This window comes from Ovis aries, unplaced genomic scaffold, assembly GCF_016772045.2.
Source record: "Ovis aries strain OAR_USU_Benz2616 breed Rambouillet unplaced genomic scaffold, ARS-UI_Ramb_v3.0 scaffold_244, whole genome shotgun sequence".
Classification (NCBI taxonomy): Eukaryota; Metazoa; Chordata; class Mammalia; order Artiodactyla; family Bovidae; genus Ovis; species Ovis aries.
The window spans coordinates 75,474-97,040 of NW_024599818.1; the positions used below are offsets into that span (position 1 = coordinate 75,474).

Sequence of the window (21,567 nt, forward strand, 5' to 3'; positions counted from 1 at the left end):
AATCAAATCTTGGCCAATTTGAGGTGTGTCTTATCTTTCCACCTCATCCTTACAGGAATTCTGAGCTTGCTATTCTGGATTCAGAAGGAAGTAGGAAACTCTACTTAGGCATGAACCTCAAACCCACCTTTCCTAGAGGTAATCAGAGGACCAGTGATATTAGGTCCTGGAGGAAATTAGGTCCAGGGGTCAGCTAAAAGTCCTTCTTCACTTTCTGTTTGTATTAAGCTAATATATACAGCATCTTCAGAAATCTTCCCAGTGGTGAGCAGGGCAGAATTTGGCCATTCTTAGGTCCCTGACAATATCACCATAGGATATTAAATCTCCACTTCAAATGGAAATATTTTAGTTGAATAATAATGAATATATGACATATCAAAACACGTAAGATGGAGCAAAAGCAGTACAGAAAGTCCCTTCCTTTCCAACTTTACAATGGTGCAAAAATAATATGGATTCAGTAGAAACTGCACTTCTAATTTTGAAGTTTGATCTTTTCATGGGCCAGTATGATGCTGTCTTTTAATGCTGAACATCAGCAGCCACTTGCAGCTCCCAGTCAGTGACTTGATTGCAAAGGTAAACAACCAACACACAACCATCCTGAACCTAGACAGCCACTCAGTTTTTCATCTTCAGTACAGCGCCAAATACATTATACATGGTAGTCAGCATCAAATTATAAGACAGGCTTTGTATTAGATAATTTTGCCCAACTGTTGGCTAATATAAGTGCTCTGAACATGTTTAAGGTAGGCTAGGCTGAGCTATGATGTTCAGAGTTCAGGTGTATTAAATGAGCTTTTAACTAAAGATATTATCAGCTTATGATCAGTTTTGGGGCACATAACACCATTGTAAGTCAAAGAATATTTGTAATTAGAGACTTTATGAATTTAAATTATATTTGTCAGGAAAGAAGAAATGTTAAGAATTAATAGGCAAAGTTGCACCTCAAAGAACTAGAAAAATATCAAGTTAAAATAAAAGAAAGTAAAGGTAGCAAATAATAAAACATGAGCAGAAAAAAACAATTTATCAACCATCATAAGAGGAAAATAAATATATAAAGAACCCTTTATCTGTTAAACTAACTGAATCCATAACTTAAGGATTATTAAGTTTCTCCCATAAGGCTATGCCTCACTATAGTGAACTTTCTGAAAATTGTTTCTAAATCATTAAAAAGCCTACACAAATTCTTCTATAGGTAGAAAAGCAGCCATAAATTGCAAGTTACCACCATTACAATCTTGATGCTAAAAATCTGACATTAACATGGAAAAGAAAAAGTTGAATACTAGTATCATTCAGGAAAATGAGGGGAAAGTGCTCAATAAAATAATAGCAAATCAATGTTTCATTATGTAAAAAGGACAAAACAACATTCTTAAGAGCACTTAACTCTAGAAACGAAAGTTGGTTTCACATTTAAAAATCAATTTAAATAAATAAAGAATATTTATCAAAAAACATTATCATTAATAATCACAGTGAAATATTGAATGCTTTACCTCTGAGTTTGGGAATAAGAAGAATTCTATTCAACATTTTATAGGTGATCTTAGCCAGTTAAGTAGGACTTGCTATATCATTTGTGGGGTGCAGTTAAAATGAAAATGCAGAACACCAAGTGGGCTGGGGAGTCATCTGGTAGGACCACTGCCCAGACTCCAGACCTACTGAAGAGCTTTCAGTCGGTGAACACACAGAGGTGCTGGGCGAGTGGTCCCTGGAGAGGACGCGGAAGCTCTACAGATCCCCTCACAAACCTGACCCTACACGCCTCTGCCATCCGGATATTCACCTGTATCCTTTATCATAGCCTCTTATAATAAACAGGTAAAAATAAGTGAAATATTTCTCCTAATTCTGTGAGTCACTCTGGCGAATTAATTGAGCCCAGGGTTTGGTTTTGTTTTGTCTTGTTTGGGGAATCTTCTATCTACAGTCTTTTGCTCAGAAGCACAGTTGATCACTTGGGCTTGTGACTGTCATGCTTTTTTCAAGTAGAAAATGTCAGAACTGACTAGAATGATAGGATACTCAGGTGGGATTGCAGAGAATTTGTTGGTATGGGAAAAAACACATTTGGTGACCAGAAATGGTTTGTGTGAGTAGTAAAGGAGACTCATAGGAAAGAAGGACATAATAGGGCAGAGCTGGGTTTTTCCCTACACAAGAAGGAAAAAAATCTGTTTAAATTTTTTTTTCCTCACACACAGCTTTTTTCACAATAGCACAAAACTGTAATCAATCCAAACAACCCAAATATCTACTTCTGGGAGGATGGATAATTAAATTGTTAGATATTCATATAGAGGAACTCTACACATCAATTAAAAAAAGAACAAATAAGAGATAAGCAAAGCAACACCAATGAATTGCAAAGATATTATCTTGAGTGAAGAAAACCAGATATAATATATATACTATGCATGTAGATATTAACCAGGGTGAAACTTCATTGAGTTCTAAGCTTCAGTTTTATACACTTTATTATATGTGTTGTACCTCAGTTACAGAGAGAGAGAGAAGAGAGAGCCAAGAATCATTTTGAATATTGAGATAAATGTCAATGTCATCACCTGAGAATAAAAAGTGGTTCCTCTGGGGAGGCAAAAATAGACTATGTGGAAGAGAGAGAAGAAAAAGAGAGTGCTATTTGATTATGTAAATAAATGAGAGTACTATTTTGACTTAAAAAAAGAAATTTTATTTTAAAAAAGGATGAGAAAGTGAGAATCTCAGATGAGACAAGGTTAAAAATAATCATTGGCTTTATCATCACCAAAGTCACTGGTTTAAGTGAGAACATCTCTCAGAGTAATGCTCACAGAAGTCAGGTTCAAGGAGGGGAGGACTGGACTTGAAGAAATGGAGACAGTAAGTCTATACAGTCAACTAACTGATTATTAAGGAGACGAGAAATGTAGTAATAGGGCTGGTGGAGATATGACCTTCAAGAATGTATTAAAATGGGAAAGATTCCTTTACAGACATGTGGCCAGATTATTACAAGAGAATGTCAAAAAATTTATTTCAGGGAAGAAGGTACATTCCTGTGGCATCTTTTCGAGGGACCAAGACTCCATATCACCACTATCCCTTTCAAATCTACACGAGGGGAGCTCTGAGCTGTTTGAAAGAGCAGACTGACCCATGGGCACATGGGGCGTACTGTCTAGGATCCTGGACAGAATGCCCAGTAATCCCTGCTGTCTGGCTGCGTCACAAGAGTTTGTTCTCCATGGGACCACTTGGGAAGAGGCTCTGGGTGCTCAGCAGGAAGGAAAACAGCAAAGACACCCTTCTAGAGACCCAGCTTCAGGGTTTGGGTACAGTCTGCAGGTGCTGGGGGAGCATTGTGTCTCCACAGCGCAGAGGTAAGTGGTTGAGTCTTCGGGTTTGGGGGCTTCGATGTGCAGAGAACTTCCCTTCTTTAACAAGGTGGCTCTCAGTCTTTCTTCCTGCTTTTCATCCCCAACTGAGTAAAGAAGGAAGAGGAGTTTGGGGCCCTTTCCAGGATCTTGTCTATACCACTGTAGCCTGTTAAAACGGCTGACAGTGTAGCTGCAGTTGAGACTGAGACTGTCCCCCTCCTGGATTCTCAGGGTCTGAGGACTCTGCTCCACTCGGTCTTCACCACTCAACCCTGTTCAGGAAAACAAAATCAGAAACAACACAAAGCTTTCAGTTCAGCAGTACTTAAAAATCCCAACACAAAGCCTGGGATGAGCAGTGTCTAAACTCTTCTCTCTCTCCTCCCCGTCTTTGGGGAAATGTGCCCGTAGGGTCCCATCTCTTAACCTGCAACTTACATCCAAGCTGCAGCCACAAGACTATGAATGCACATTCCAGCATGTTCTCCATCCTGCCGTCTCACTCTTGATGCAATCTTAATGATTCAAATCTTCTCCCCTGAGGAGCTGCTCCTGTGTCTTAGTTCTTCTCTAATGTACAGGAGAGCCTTTCTGTTCCGGGCTCAGCCAATCACAAGCAAATCCTCTAGTAGCTGTCATGCTTTTGACTTTTAAGGCACTGGAAAAATGAAAGGAATGGAATCACTGCCTCCTGGTGGTCACACATATAAACATCTCACAGGACCAACTATGCCACCTACAAAGACAAATATTGAGGGAGGGACATCTTTTATGTTGATAGCCACAGTACGTAGGAGGTCTAACTCAGTAATCAGAAAAGCCTTCTCTGCCTGCAATTTTAATCGTGTCATTGTTCCTTGAATGTACTTTAAAGGTAAACTGCTACCAAGGGTTATAGGAGTTGAGCCCAAGCATCAGTATAATGGGGCTTACCAGGTGGCAGTACTGGTAAAGAACCCATCTGCCGGTGCAAGAGCTGCAAGAGACATGGGGTCAATCCCTGGGTCGGGAAGGTCCCTGGAGGAGGGCATGGCAGCCCACTCCCATATTCTTGCCTGGAGAATCCCATGGACAGAGGAGCTTGGCAGGCTACAGTCCGTGGGGTCACACAGAGTCAGACACGACTGAAGGGACTTAGTAGCAGTGGCATAGGTGTGATGGATTGTGTCTCCCTCTACGGTACACAAGAATCTCACAGTGAGACCGTAAAGAGACTAGAGTGCTGAGGGAAGCAGAGGGATAGAACAGCTGTGCATCTGACTGGAAACCTGTTTGGCAGAGAATTGGGAATATAAGTTAAGAAATCCATTTCTTCAAATAATTTTATGCCCGGCTTCAGGGACCAAGCATAACTAAAACTCAGGGTCAAGAACTTGATAGATCTTGGGAGAACAGAACGGGCGATCATAGCAGAGGGAAAGAAGAGCTCTCCGATATAGACATCAGACAGGTCAGAAAGTCGCAGGGCAGAGTGGGTCGCAGAAGACAAGTACAGCAAAACTAGCGTTGCTTAATGTGCTTGGGTCTATGACACCCACTGGATTTTGTCACTGAACATGTGTCTGTGTTGTGGACTTGACCACCGTTTATAGGAGCTCTCTTAAGACTTGTCTGAGCAGCACACTCTGCCCTAACCCCATCAGCTTCAATGCGGAAAAAGAGCATCAGCTCTCACCCGCACTGCTCTGATGTCACTTGACCCTTTACCCGCTCAGCGACAAGAAAGAAGAAGCAGCACAGACGTTCTTACAGTAACGGTGTTTGGGGTTTGTTGTTCTTGGACTTTTTATTTGAAAATTTGGTAATTTCTCAGTGATTTAAAAGTCATTGAACTAACATATCCATTTTAGCATCCTTTCATTTAATTCATTTTAACCACACTTAGCAAGCTCTCTTACAAGCATATTTAGAGGGCAGCGTTTCTTTGTTTCTAAAGGTGTATCTCAGAAAGAAGATGTGAAAGACAACTGCAAGATAAATGCAGGAACTCTTTGTAGAATAGACACTAAATGAATCCAGGAGCTGGATGAGGGATGTGTAACGAAGCTCAAGAGGTGACTTACAGTTGTGAACTTTATGAAACTTGTATGTCGTTTTAAAATACTTTTAATTTTAAATCACTATAGATTCATGGAAGTTTCCAAAAATGTACAAGGAGTCTCTGTGTACTCTTTATCCGGTCTCTTCCATGGTATCTAAACCAGGAAATTAACATTAGTGAAAGCCACATGTTTCAGTTTTCAGATTTCCCCAGTTTTGCATACAGTCATTTGTGGGTGTCTGTGTGTAGCTCTATTCAATTTTACACACGTACAGATTCATGTACTCATGTGTATCACATGTATAGGTTACACACGTACAGATTCATGGATTCACGGATATCACATGTATAGGTTACACACGTACAGATTCACGTATTCATGGATATCACATGTAGGTTCATCACCACAATCAAGATGCACGACTGTTTCATCATAGCAAGGCTTCCCGAGGCCATGCACACCTTTGCAGCCACACTGACCCCCTTCCCTAATCACTAACCCCACACAATCACTAGTCATTCTTCATCCATACAATTTTGTTGTTTAATAATGTCATAGAGTGGCTTCCCTGGTGGCTCAATGGTAAAAGAATCTGCCTGCCAAGGCGGGAAATGCAGGCTTACTCCCTGGGTCAGGAAGAGCCTCTGGAGAAGGAAATGGCAACCCTCTCCAGCATTCTTGCCTGGGAAATCTCTTGGAGAGAGGAGCCTGGTGGGAGTCCATGGGGTTGCAAAAAGTCAGGCATGACTTTTCGACTAAACAACAACAAAGCCCTAGAAATGGAATTATATAGAAGTAACCAATGAGATATTTTTCTCTTAGCATAAGTAGTAAAATCATGAGATCTATCCAAGTCACTGTATGTGTCCAGCTTGTTGGTCTTTCTATTTCTGAATAGCATTCCATGGCATAGATGCGCCACAGTTTGCTTAGCCAGTAACCCCTCAAGGACACTGGGTTGTTTCCACATTTTGACTGCTGTGAATAAAGCTGTTATGAATATTCAGGTACAAGTTTTTGTGTGAATAAAATCTTTTATTTATTTAGAATAAGTATCCAAATGTGTGATTCCATGTTTAGCTTTATGAGAAACTGCCAAGCTATTTTCCAGAATGTCCGTATCATTTTATATCTTCACCAGCAATTTGTGAGTGATTGAGTTTTCCCCACATGTTTGCCAGAATTTTGTGTTATCACCATTTTTTATTTTAGCCCCACTGAGATTTGTGTAGTGATATTTCATTGTGGCTTTAATTTGCATTTCTCTGATGGTTAATGTTGTTGAACATCTTTTCAGGTGCTGATTTGTAGTCTGTATATCCTTTCTTTGGTGAAATACCTGTTCAAGTCCAAGGCTCGTTTTCTTCCCTCATAGCTCAGTTGGTAAAGAATCCACCTGCAATGTGGGAGACCTGGGTTCGATCCCTGGATTAGAAAGATCCGCTGGAGAAGGGAAAGGCTACCCACTCCAGTGTTCTGGCCTGGAGAATTCCATGGACTGTCTAGTCCAATGGGTCGCAAAGAGTCGGACACCACTGAGCATCTTTCACTTTCACCCCCAGTTCTGTAACTTATCTTTTCATATTTTAACAGGGTCTTTTGCAGAGGAAAGGTTTTTAATTTTGATTCAGTTTGGTGTGTGCATGTGTGTGTGAGTGTATCATGCTTTCAGTGTCAGATCTAAGATTTACTGAGCTGCAAGCCTGAAGTTTTTCTCTTATTTTTTTTTCAGAGTTGTATAGTTTTATATTTTACATTTCAGTCCATGATCCATTTTGAGTTAACCTTTATAATGTATATATTTTTAAATAATTTTTAAAGGGGCTGTGTCATCATCTTTGTTCCAGCCTTTACCTATTTGTTGTTATCAAGTAACTAGTTCAAAGCAACATAACCAAAATGTGGATTGAAGACTTCTCATAGGGGAGTGAGAAAAAATTTGTTCTTTGAGCCTGTGACTTTCCCTTTTTATACTTACTGTGATTTCTCTACCTAAAGAGTAAAGTTAAAATTGTAGTAAAAAGCCAAGCCATTCTTAATTCATCGCCTCTGAAATCCTCCATCATGTATTATAGGGCAATGCTTTCTAGTATAGATTCAGATAATGGTTACATCTGTCTTATGATTGAAGATAACTGTAATCTCTTCTAACATTCACATTTCTTTAACTTTAAAGTTCTCTGAGAAAAATGCCTATCAATCTTTAAGTCATCAAACTGAGCTAAAAGTCAGAATCTCCTTTCTTGTCTATAACTTCTTTCCTATAATTGAGCATGAGTTTCTTGAAGAAGAGAATACTCTTTACAAATTGTCCCAAGAATGAAAATTCCCTCTTTCTGTTATTACTTTTTGAGAAAATTACAGGCTTCTATGGACCTTGTTTTCACAGATAGCATTCCAAGGTCAAACAGCTCATTTCTCCAAGGATGTAGTGATTCTTCTTTCTACTGTCCCAGGGGCAGAGTCTTTTAAATATCAATTTTTAAATACAAATATTACAATTGAGGATAACACTTTCTAAAAATTTTCTTGAGGGTTGTGAATCCAGGAGCTTAAAATTGTTCTTGATCAAAATAAGTCATGCCTTGAAAATAGAAACTAGAAAAAGAGACAAGGCATTTTTCCTGTCTTAGGCTAGGACTCCCAGTGGTAGGAGTGTTTATCCCTAAACTAGGTCTTTAGATTTGAAAGAAAAAAATGTACAAAGAAGCAGCAAAAGTCCTGGCAATGGTAAAGGTAAATAGAGATGGATAGTGTGACACCATGCAGTTGTACTCATGGGCAGTATCTAGTGTATGGAGAATACCTGTTACACAAAGCTCATTTCCTTTGAACCCTAGAAATTAGGATGGAAAGGGAAAGTACTGGGACTCGAAGAAAACTAAGGTAAGTATGACTTCCTTTCATTCTGGACCACTGCTCCTCCTTGCCCACTACCATTCTTAGCTTAATAGGATTCATATCTTTAGCCACAGCAAGTAAATATTCGAGGTTAAAATTCGAAGATTAAAAAGTCTAGAGATGAAAGCAGAAAGAGATAATACAGGGGTACATTAACATTGGCTGAAACCTAGAAGAATCACTGATAAGAGGGACTTCCAAGTTTACAAGAGAACCAGTCTATATACCTTACTATAGACTCACTCAGGTGATTAAGATGGCTCTGTCTATGCCAACAGGAGGGAGACCATTTAATTTAATTGCAAGCCTGAAAATAGTACCATATGAAGAAAATCTGTTCAAACAGAAAGGGAACTTATGACACATATAAACAGAAGTATTCTTATGCTGATGAGAAATGAACTGCAAGAAATAATAGATCCGCAATTACCTAACAGCATCCAAAGGGTAGAAGCTCTATATCTGTTGATTTTATGAATTAATTCTTCTTCTTCAGTCAACCAATATTTGCTGTGTAACCACTCTGCGCTGTGTACTGTGTAATGTACAATGCATTCAGGTTTCCTGACCCTGTGGAGCTCACAGTTATAGTCACAACAGAGATATTACTTTGCCAACAAAGGTCCATATAGTCAAAACTATGATTTTCCAGTAGTCACGTATGGATGTGAGAGTTGGACCATAAAGAAGGCTGAGTGCTAAAGGATTGATGCTTTTAAAGTGCGGAGTTGGATAAGACTCTTGAGAGTCCCTTGGACTGCAAAGAGATCAAACCAGTCAATCCTGAAGGAAATCAGTTCTGAATATTCATTGGAAGGATTGATGCTGAAGCTGAAGCGCCAATACTTTGGCCACCTGATGTGAAGAACTGATTCATTGGAAAGACCATAATGCTGGGAAAGATTGAAGGAGAAGGGGATGACAGAGGATGATGGTTGGATGGCATCACTGACTCAACGGACATGAGTCTGAGCAAGCTCTGGGAGATAGTGAAGGACAGGGAAGCCTGGTGTTCTGCAGTCCATTGGGTTGCAAAGAGTCAGACATGACTGAGCAACTGAAAAATACAATACATAATTATAGATATAGATGTAGATACACAAAAGCATATTAATTGCAACATCCCTTTTGTCTTGGGCTTTGAAGACAGCCTGCAGTACGTGAGAACACACGGAGAGAGACCACAATACAAGCTTGAAGACGCTTGCAAAACATGTATAAGCCACTCTTTAACTTTCCTTAGCCTATTCTGCACAATAATGATACATGAGAAAACTGATAATTCACTAAAGAGTTAGAATAAATAGGGACTTCACAGGTGGTGCAGTGACTAAGACGCTGAACTCCCGTTGCTAGGGACCTGGGTTTGACCCCAGACAGAGAATTAGATCCCATGTGCTGCAACTAAAAGCGGGCACAGCCAAATAGATTTAAAAACATTAAAAACAAAAGGGAACAAAGTGAAGCTGTGGTGTGTGTTTTTTCAATCTTCCTCAAGTTAAGGAGATTCAAAGGATTGACTCAGAGAGTTTGAAATATTCCCCTGGAGTCTGGAGGATTTTGAAGCTCACGTTAGGTTGCAATGACAACTTCTCTCACTTTACTGTGGTAAAGAACCTGACTGCCAATTATAGGAGATGCGAGTTCAATCCCTGGGTTGGGAAGATTCCCTGGAGAAAGAAATGGCAACCCACTCCACTATTCTTGCCTGGGAAATCCCATGGACAGAGGAGGCTGGCGGCTACGGTCCATGGGATTGCAAAGAGTCAATTCTAGGATACATTTTTCTTCTTTCACATGTTTGATTTATTCCTTAAAACTGCTTATATCTATTTTCTTCATTAAAAGTTGGTCTCTAGATGACTTTACTTCCTTCCTTCCAATGAGTTTTACAAAATTCAACTCTTTTAACTAGTTAATTACTTGATGACTCGGCTACGTAAGTCTGTTGTCTCTCTCTCTCATCTCTCTCTCCTTCCTCACACACATGTGCATCGTGCACACACACACACACACACACACACACTTATACTTTCTTTTCTGGAAAGTTGCTCTTTATTGGGATCATTGTTATTTGTACAATAGGGGTAGAAAATCCTTACACAAGGAAGAGTATCTTCCTTTTTGGAATTCCAGATGAAGGCAAACCTACTAGGTTAATTCCCACCTGGTATCACCAAGCAACAGTGCAGAGACTCAGCTCTTTTAGATGTTACATGCCAGCTACTCTGCACATGCGTGGTGCGGAATCATCCAAAACTGAAGCCATCTGGAGTCAACTGGGACTAAAGTATAAAGCAAAGCCTCCATATAAAAGAATTTTGTGAAACAAGGAAAATATGACTGTTTAGTAATTGCAGAGCGAAGATGCTCTATTCTCCAGGGTCACAGAAATGAGCAGGGAGCCACATCAGAAAGATTTAATGGTAAACTCCTATTAAACGCCTAGGAGTCATCAAGAAAACCACCAAATACCTTGTGTTTATTCCAGTATTGTTTACTACAGTGAGTAAAACAATCTAAAAAGCTAGTAAAATGAATTAGCCCAAAAGTATGATAAAATCACACATTGGAATATCACCATTAGAATGTGTGATGTTGACCTGTAAATAATGTTGTGAAATAATTATTTCACAATATACTGTCAGGTAAAAATTCAGACTAGAAATATCCTATAAGGTATGAATCTCTAATAGAGTTTTTTTTTGACTAGTAAAATTGGTGAGTTATTTTGTTTTCAGCATTCCTTCTTTGCATATCCTTTTTTCTACCTTACACATACATAACTTTGTAATCACACATAGGGAATGTGACCAGGTGATGAGGTTAGTTCTGAGCAAACTGTAGGGTTTCATTTCTCCTTGGGGTGAAGATTTGTGGTAACAGTTACTCGATGCACATCATTCCAAGTCATTCATGGCACAGGTGAGGCAGGGCACAGGGAGGGTCCAAGAAGTGTCCTTTCAGAGATATTTCAGATCCACATGATGGCCAGACTTAGCGATGCATAAATATTTGTGCAGAACCTAAAACTCTGACAACTCAAGTGCAGATTTCGTCAAATTCTATTGAAATTTTAAAGCCAAATTTCATACTTTAATAAAGTCACTATTTTAAATTTTAAAAAAATGGCAAACGATCTTCTGCAATATAAAGAATTGAAGATAAAGGTATTTTTGATGAATGACACTTTAAGATATGCTCTCTGAGCCAAAGATAGCATTTTCTTAACAGTGAAGTTTTCACTTCTAACCCCCCTTCCTTCTCCTGTCCTTACCAAGAATCTCACTAAGGTATTCATAGCTGGGGGACTCCACACGTTAACCTCTGAGGTTTCTGTGGGGCTCCCTCAGGCAGCGGCATCACTGTGGTCTCTCAGAGCACAGAAATACACCGCTGAGTCCTCGAGCTGTAAGTCTGTGATGGTGAGGCTGATGGAACTCGTTGCTTTTTGGAAGTTCAAAAAATACTGACCTTTTGTTGTATTCAGCTCATTGTAAGACTCCTGATGAATAAGGAAAATCATTTCCCCACTTGGTGGTTGCTTGTACCAGAATAAATAATAAGTATAGCTATTAGCTTCATATGCACAGTTCAAGGTTACATCCTCCTTCTCCAGCACAGAAATTTCTGACAGATTCTGAGTTACTTTCTGGGCCATGATGGATCCTAGAGAGAAGAAAAAATATATATAGAGAGAGAGAGAGACAGAAAGGAAGAAGCTGATTCTCCTGGTGGAACTCAGAGGGCTTCAAGGAACAAACAGAGGATTAGGAGTTCTCATTCCTCTGCCAGTTAACCAACTCTCCTAAACCCCAACAGACAATAATAACTTGCCCTACCTCTACACATGGGAGCTGAGCAGAGCTGAGTCTGTTTGCAGTCATCCTTACCAGCCTTACCAAGGCAGACAGAGGCTATGACAGCTCTGAGCAGGTCAGGGAGCCCCATGCTGGACGCTCTTCCTCTGAGTGAGATGCTCTGTGTTCTCTCTCAAATCCGGGTGGAGGTGCCTGACCTGTGCCTGCTGGGCACACGCACAGTGACTGAGCTGTGAGGTGCTTCTGCACCAGAGCAGGAAGCGTGACTGGCTGACGTCCGCTTGCCTGTGTCATGCCGTGGCTCGTTGATGTGCTTGGTGACTGTAACCTGCCCATTTAGAAAGTCACTTGGTCATATCTGACTCTTTGTGACTCCATGGACTGTAGCCCACCAGGCTCCTCTGTCCATGGGATTCTCTAGGCAAGAATATTGAAGTGGGTTGCCATGCTGTAATTAAATTAACAACAATTACATCAGGGCTGCTGGGATATTCAGTCAATGCATCTAGGATAGACATACATTTTGTGACAAAAACAATTTATTATGATTATAGTGAGCTCTGAGAACAAATAGTCATCCATTTTTGTATAACTCTTTTTAGTGGGGAGTGATCTGCAGCCAAAATCTACAGTGAAATAAGCTGGCAAGTTTTTCTTTCATACAGGAAGATAAAACTTTACTCTCAATCATCATCACTTTTCTTCCTACACTCCAAGGCGTGGTTTTCTGGGGAAATTTACACTGGATAAAGTTCCTTGTCTGTTTAATGCAATCATAGCAAGTTTCCTGGTGGACAAAATTTGTCCAGCTTTATGTGTCTAACAGTAATCAATAATGTGTGCTAAAATAATCTTGCTTTTAAATATCCATGCTATAGTCAAAATGAATACGAGCTCACCAGACCATGCATTCTTATTTCCTCGTATCAGAAATGTAGCCCTAGAGGCTGCGTGCCGCAGCTACTGAGCGCGTGTGCCGCCTCTGCTGGAGCCCGCGTCCCTGGAGCCCGTGCTGGGCAGCGAGAAGCCACCGCGCTGAGAGGCCCCCGTGCTGCAGCGAAGAGCAACCTCCACTCACTGCAGCTGGAGGAGCCCGAGTTCAGTAACAAAGACCCAACTGAACCAAAACTAAATAAACAGATGAATAATACAAGAAACACAGCCACTCAAAAGTCACAAATGCTTTTTCATCCCACGGCTGCGGCTGCAGCAGCTCCAGTTCAAAGGCTTCCACTGGAAACAGCACCTCAACAGCGTTAGGTCTCAGTCACGTGCAGACTGGTATGTGATTTGCTTAGCACCTCTGTGTTGGTTTATGATTATGATTCAGGTGATGTGGCTTTTAATCATCTATTTCTTTTCTCTAAATGAATTATTAATTCTGTGGCATCTAATATCCATCTTACATTATGAGAAAAATAGATTTTTTTAAAAAAAGTCAGTCTAGAGAAGAGAGGAATCTTTCCGGCTGAACAGGGGTGCTTCTGGGGATTGGAGCTTGGGTCTTCTCTAAGACTGACATCCACCCTATTATCCCTGTAGAGCAATTTCCAACCTCCTGAGTTTCTAGGATTAGACCTGAGCTTGATTGGTTTTCCTGAAAAACTCTAAATGTAAACTAAATTCTGATCAAGGAGAGAATATACCTCTTCCTGACTTCAGCCTCCTGCTCCCCTTGGGTTTGTGCTCAGCTCCCCCGCAGCCCTGTGTCACTGTGTCACTCAGAGCACAGTAGTACACAGCCGAGTCTGATGCTTGCACGGCCCGTTTCTGCAGGTGGAAGGACCTGTCACTCTGAACAAGAGTGGCCTGAAAACCTTCATGCTCTGGCCTCTGGTTTGTCATTGAGCCCTTCAGGAGAAGTTGAGGAGCTTTGTTGAGATGCTGGACATACCAAAAAAGATAGGAATCTGAAAACGTGGCCTGGTAGGTGCAGTTCAGGGTCATGAGAGCCCCCTCTGAGAGAGTCACTGGGCCTTCTGTCTGGTTCACTGAGCCACCATTGGTCCCTCCTACAAGAGAACCACTTTGTTATAGTAGAAATGTACAGGAGGAGAGTTTTCAGCCAAAAAGAAAAATAAAACTTACCTGTTATCACAGGAAAATGAAAAATCATTTTAGGATAAAATGCTACTTACCAAGTATTAAGAGGATGACAAGAACTGAGTGAGTGGCAGAAAACATTCTGGCAACAGTCCTCATTCCCTGGAAACATCAAATCTAACAAAGTTAGTCTCCGGCTGGATGTTACAGAAGCTCCTCACTCAGAAACTGGGAACCCCTTTCTGCACAGCAGCAGTCATCTATCTTGGGGCTACAGAGTAGGCAAGTCAAATCAGCTCCTGAATACGAAAAGGAATCACATCTGAAGGAAGCCCTGCCCTCCGGTGGTGATCTTAAACATTACACCACAGTCATATCTGACAGTTCAGTTCAGTCGCTCAGTCACGTCCAACTCTTTGCGACCCCATGGAGAGCAGCAGGCCAGGCTTCCTTGTCCAACGTCAGCTCCCGGAGCTTGCTCAATGCCATATCCATTGAGTCAGTCATGCCATTCAACCATCTCATCTTCTGTCGTCCCCTTCTCCTCCTGCCTTCAATCTTTCCCAGCATCAGAGTCTTTTCCAATGAGTCGGCTCTTCGCATCAGGTGTCCAAAGTATTGGAGCTTCAACTTCAGCATCAGTCCTTCCAGTGAATATTCAGAACTGATTTCTTTTAGGACTGACTGGTTTGACCTCCTTGCATTCCAAGGGACTCTCGTTTGAACACCACAGTTCAAAAGCATCAGTTCTTCGGCGTTCAGCTTTCTTTTTGGTCCAACTCTCACATCCATACGTGACTACAGGAAAAACCATAGGTTTGACTATAGGGACCTTTGTCAGCAAAGTAATGTCCCTGCTTTTTAATATGCTGTCTAGGTTGGTCATAGCTTTTCTTCCAAGAAGTAAGTGTCTTTTAATTTCATGTCTGCAGTCACCATTCGCAGTGATTTTGAGCCCTAGAAAATAAAGTCTGTCACTGTTGCCATTGTTTCCCCATCTATTTGCCATGGGGTGATGGGACTGGATGCCATGATCTTAGTTTCTGAACTCTTAGTTTAGAGCCAGCTTTTTCACTGTGCTCATCCTGACCTGCTCCTGGCCTAGTCCTCCTGATGATGGCTTTGGGGTGCACACAGGAGGACGGGACAGGACTCTAACAGGAGAGCCCTAAACACAAACATGCTTTGGGAAACATTCCATTATTACGTCCATTATTTTCTGTGTGGTATGGTATCTCCAGCTCTGCAAATAATGCCAGTTAACAATTTTTAGGAAGAATAGTCAGAGGGTTTTTTCTTTACATATGTCTCCATGATTCCCATGGGTCAGGAAAGGACCCTTCTGTATGGAAAGCGCTCCCTCCTCTCCCTAGACCTTCACCTGAATTCACTCTATTCATCCCCAAGACACAGCCCACATGCTGCTGGAATGTTGAAATGCTGTGTAATGTTGGAATCATTGTCTCAGTCAGGTCTCAAATAACGTGCGGCTGAGTGATCAGTAACTGCCCTGTGCCCTGTGCTCTGCTCAGCTGCTCAGTCGTGTCTGACGCTGTGGCCCTAGAGACTATAGCCTGCCAGGCCCCTCTGTCCATGGGATTTCCAGGCAAGAATACTAGAGTCGCTTGCCATGCCCTCCTCCAGGGGATCTTCCCAACACGGGGATTGAGCCAGAGTCTCCTGCATCTCCCACATTGCAGGTGGACTCTTTGCACATCTGAGCCACCAGATCATTTAAGGCAGATCTCATCTAATGCGTGGTTGAATGAGCAGATTATTACCCCTATCCACCATAAAATGTCGTATTTGTAAAATTGAAAAGTAAATTGCTGTTACTTCTTTTTACTGATGAAGGTAGAGTTGACCTTCCAACTAGAAAACTGGACAAAATATGTGAAACAAGTTGTGGATCCTGGACATCAGGTGGCACAGAGATGAGGAAAACAGGTGAGATGAGCCAGGACATCGCCCAGCCTTCTTCACGGAGGCAGCTTCTAGGCACCAGTGCATGAGGCGTTTAACAAAAATGGCCCAACTGTCTCACTGTGAGATGGAATAACATTTTGGGGATCCTGAGGAACTTAGAAATTTGTGGACCAGTGTCCCAGAGAGGAAGGATGTGGGCAAAAGAGAGAGAGGGAGAGAGATGAGGGCAAAGAGGTGGGGGGAGGCATCACTGTGAATCTTGGACTGAGTACTGATCTGTAAGTAAAGAGAGAAGACTCAATGAGTTTGGTAAACCTCCCTGAAGGGGCCTCCTTTGGGGCCCTGGACCCTACTTGGATGACAAGCCACCTTACACCTTTAGCCTCATGAGAGACAGGTGACCTTACTTAGGTAACCTGGTTCTTAAAGCATCTTTTTACCTCTTGTCACATTCTTGCTTTAAGTCAACTAAGTATTATTTTTAGAATGTCAAGTTTAGATGCTTAATATATTAGCCAGGCACTCTTCATTCCTGAGGCCTGTGTGTGGTATTTATCTGTCTCCTGTTTGTTTGGTTGGTTTTTTAGGGATTCAGGAATCTCACTGGAAAGAACTGTTTGCTCAGTGTCTGGCAGCCTCTTTGTCTAGTTTCTTGTGCAATTATTTGTGCTAGTGAAGTGAACCCAGCAGAAGATTTAATGGGGTCATTTCATAGCTTGTTCTTTTCTCTAGGATTGGGTTTATTTTATCCAGGGTCTGACTGTATTATGGTAAGAATTGTTGCCATTGTTCTTTGCTGGCATACACCATTCTAAGGCCTGGGGATGTGTGGCTGCAGACAGCTGGGGGGCTGCCTGACACGGGCTCTCAGGACCACGCTGTCCATCCAGGAACAGTGGCTGTGACTCAGTCAGATGAACCAAGAACAGTCAAATGTGCCTTTTTCACCTACAGAGATTTTCTCACCTGGTAAAATGAATTTTGTTAGTTCTTACCAAAACTGGGGTCAATTTTAATGTGCATCTGTTTGCTGAGCTGTTCTTTTTCTTTGTTTTTTTTTTTTTGTCTGTGCCAGGTCTTAGGTTAGGCATGTGGTATCTAGTTCCCTGACCAGGGATCGAACCTGGGCCTCCTGCAATGTGAGTGCAGAGTCCTACTCACTGAACCAACCCTCCACCTAAAATTAGCATCTTGAGTTGAAGTTATCATGCTGGCAGGACTCTCTGGCTCCGCAGATCACCTAGATTCTCTTAAACTCTTGTGCATTTTCAGGAATCTCTAGCTTCCAGCATTCATTCTGGAAATTTACAGGGTTGTCTGCAATGTGGAAACAAAAATCAGACACAATTCCTATCACAAATTGCTTTCAGTTAATTGAGGAGCAGGTGAGCAAATATATTATATATATATATATATATGTATATATACATATATATATATGTACTACGCTTCTCTGTACTCCCACTAGCCTGGACCCCAATACATGAAATGAGGGATCAGACTGAAAGCAGAGAACTGATGTAGTTACCACCAGGGAAATAAAACCTGCTAGAATACTTGTATTTCCCCACCATTAAGATTTATTTTTGTTCTTTCATCTCCCTCTCCATTTCTAGGCCTCTTGATTAAGCTGTTGAACCCCCAGTGCTCAGGTGGCCAGTACCCAGTGTGCAGGACTCCAGGATGTCAGGGAGGAAGGCAGTGCGTACGTTCAGGTGGGTGTGGATTCACCCTAAGTGAAGATGGTGACGACATCTGCCAAGACCATAAAACTGCTGTAACTACTAAACTCTGCATTTAAGTAGTTGTGTCCATAAATTGGGTTTCCCCAATGGCTCAGCAGTAAAGAATCTCCCTGCCAATTGAGGAGATGAGGGTTCAATCCCTGGGTCAGGAAGATCCCCTGGAGGAGAAAATAGCAACCCGCTCCTGTATTCTGCCTGGAAAATTCCACGGACAGAGGAGCCTGGCAGGCTACAGTCCACAGGATTGCAAAGAGTCGGACGCCACTTAGCAACTGAGCACCAGACACAATGCACACACGCCTATAAATTATGAAATGACAGTGATTAGTGTCCTGGCCACATCTCACAGCCTGCCCTGCAGTCAACATGCATATCTCCCCACCTATTGGGCCCACCACTGTCCTTCCAGAAAGTCTGCTCCTGGAAGTTGAGACAGGAGCTCAGCCTGAAAAGATGAGGGGACGCTCTGTGCAACCGGCACGAGTGTATCAGAGACACAGAGAGTGACCCAAGAGGCTCCGCATTCCTGCTCGTGATTAGAGGAATGTGGAGACATTCCTGCTTGGCGAGTGGGTGGTAACCTCTCCTAGTCTCTGGAGTAGGCGAAAAGCCCACTGCACTGCCAAGACAGCTTACTGTGAGAGCACATGAACACTTCTCCTACGTGTCTGAAATACGGCTGACTGGTGAATTAATTTCCCCTGCTTTTGCTGCTGTTCCATCTCTAGGTCATGTCTGACTCTTTACGACCCCAGGAACCGCAGCACATAAGGCTTCCCTGTCCTTCACTATCTCCCAGAGTTTGCTCAAACTCATGTCCATTGAGTCAGTGATGCCATCCAACCTTCTTACCCTCTGTCACCTTCTGATCCTCTTGCCCTCAGTCTTTCCCATCACCAGTGTCTTCTCCAGTGAATTGGTTCTTCACAATCAGGTGGCCAAAGAATTGGAGCTTCAGTTTCCGTATTCCAGCAGGTTTAATCCGCTGGTGGTGACTGCATCAGAATTCCAGATTCAAGGTTGCTGCTTAGCCTTCTTTATGGTCCAGCTTTCACATCCACACATGATTAATGGGTAAACCAGAGCTCTGACTACAGGGACCTTTGTCGGTAAAGTAATGTCTCTGCTTTTTAATACACTGTCTAGGTTTGTCACGTCTTTTCTTCCAAGGATCAAGCGTCTTTTAATTTCACGGCTGCAGTCACCATCTGCAGTGGCTTTGGAACCCAAGAAAATAAAATCTGTCATTGTTTCCACTTTTTCCCCATCTATTTGCCATAAAGTGATGGGACCAGATGCCATAATCTCAGTTTTTTGAATGTTGAGTTTTAATCCAGCTTTTGCATTCTCCTCTTTCACCCTCGTCAAGAGGCTCTTTACTTTCTCTTTGCTTTCTGCCATTCGAGTGGTACCATCTGCATATCTGAGACTGTTACTATTTCTCCTGGCAAACTTGACTCCAGCTTGTGAATCATCCAGCCCAGCATTTCACATGGTGGACTCTGCATGTGAGTTAAATAAGCAGGGTAACAAAATCTAGCCTTGGAGTACTCTTTTTCCAAATTTGAACCAGTCCATTGTTCCATGTGCAGTACTAACTATTGCTTCTTGCCCTGCATACAGGTTTCTTGGGTATTCCCATAATTTAAGAATTTTCCACAGTTTGTTGTGATCCACACAGTCAAAGGCTTTAGAATAGTCAGTGAAACAGAAGAAGACTTTTTTTAATTCCCTTGCTTTTTTCTGTGATCCAGCCAGTGTTGGCAATTTTGTCTCTGGTTCCTCTGCCTTTTCTAAACTCAGCTTGTATGTCTGAAGTTCTTGGTTCACGGACTGCTGAAGCCTACCTTGAAGGATTTTGAGCATAATCTTGCTAGCATGTGAAATGAGTGCAATTGTACGGTAATTTGAACATTCTTTGGCATCCATTTCCCTGAGATGAGGTTATTAGCAAAGAGAATATCCTGTACCCACTGTACACAAACAATGCACACAACACCTGCGATGTTTACAGAGTGGGCTGCTCTCATCTGCAGGGCCCTTGACAGAAGGAGTATCTTCTCAGAAACTCTCCTCCTGGAACTTACTTAGGCAGCAGCATTTCTGGAGCAACCAGAAGGGATGGAAAAGTCAAGGAAAGAGAGAATAAAGCTCCAGTCACTGAAGATGGAGGGTCTGCAGGTGAAACTCAGCAGAATACACAATCTTGGACTGAATTTAAAAAACCAGAGACTAGCTTCCAGGTCACACAGTCATCCATCAACAATGTGCCCTGGAATTTTCCTTAACACATTGTGAAATAGTTCAGCATATATAATCTGAATTGTCATTGAAGAGTTAATGTCGCTTTAAGGGATTCTATCTGGAGGGATGTCGATGGGCTGAAAACAGGCATTTCTGGAGAAAAGCTCTTAGGTTCCTTTCTGCACTGTCCCACTCCAGATTCCTCTCTGTAGGGCAACCCAAGAATTCATAGGTCCTTGGCTCTGAGGAGCAGATTGGAAGTGCTTTGACAGTTTCTCTAGGAGAGCTCACTGGAGAGAGAAACAACACCCCTCACAGGGCTGCCCACAGCCAGAGCCCCATCTGCACTCTGGGTTTGTGCTCAGCTCCCCTGCAGCCCTGTGTCACTGTGTCACTCAGAGCACAGTAGTACACAGCCGAGTCTGATGCTTGCACTGCCCATTTCTGCAGGTGGAAGGACCTGTCACTCTTAACAAGAGTGGCCTGAAAACCTTCATGCTCTACCTTCTTGTCTGCTGTTAAGCCCTTCAGGAGGAGTTGAGGAGCTTTGTTGAGATGCTGGACGTACCAGTAAAGATAGGGATTCGAATATGTGGTCTGGTAAGTGCAGCTCAGGGTCATGAGAGCCCCCTCTGAGACAGTCACTGGGCCTTCTGTCTGGTTCACTGAGTCACCATTGGACCCTCCTGGAATAGAATCACTTTGTTATCGTAGAAAATACAGGAGGAGAGTTTTCAGTCAGAGAAGAAAAATACAACTTACCTATAGTTATACGAAAGTGAAAAATCATTAACATTTAAAATAAAATGTTACTTACCTAATACTAAGATGATCAGAAGAACTGAGTGAGTGACAGGATGCATGTTCACAAAAGAAAACGATCCTTGTTCTCTGGAATACACCAGTCTAACAAATCTAGTCTCCATCTGGATGTTACAGAAGCTCCTCTCTCAGAAACTGAGAGCTCTTTCTGTACTGCAGCAATATTGTGTCTTGTGGCTACAAAGCAGGCAAGTGAAACCAGCTCCTGAATACAATGAGGAACCGCATCTGAAGGAAGCCCCGCCCTCTGGTGGTGATCGTGAAAATTGCACCACAGTTCTGTCTGACCTGTTTCTCCTAATAGTTTGTGGGATTACTTACAGGAGAATGGGACAGGACCCTAAGGAGAGAGTCCTAAGCATAAGCGTGCTTACGGAAATATTTTATTATTACTTCCATAATTTTTTGCATGGTACAGGTATCCCTAGCTTCGCAGGAAACCCCAATTACAATTCCTAAATGGAATAGTCAGAAGTTTCTTCCTTGCATATGCCTCCAAGATTCCCATGGGACAGAGAAGGATCCCTCTGTATGGAAAGTGCTCCCTCCTCTCCCCAAGTCATCTCTCTGAAGTAGTTATATTCATGTTGACTCTGTCAACATGCCGTGGAGAAAAGTTCATCTAAGATTGATGTAT

At 42.1% G+C, this 21,567-nt stretch overlaps 1 gene segment (V, D, J or C); it reads right to left on the reverse strand.

Annotated features, from left to right (window-relative positions):
• Positions 1-2,696: 2,696 nt before the first annotated feature.
• LOC101116461 (T-cell receptor alpha chain V region CTL-F3-like) lies at positions 2,697-21,067 on the reverse strand. The segment is given in 5 exon segments: positions 2,697-3,658; positions 3,825-4,044; positions 11,804-11,998; positions 13,797-14,162; positions 20,926-21,067. Coding segments are annotated over 4 exon segments (678 nt in total).
• Positions 21,068-21,567: the final 500 nt, after the last annotated feature.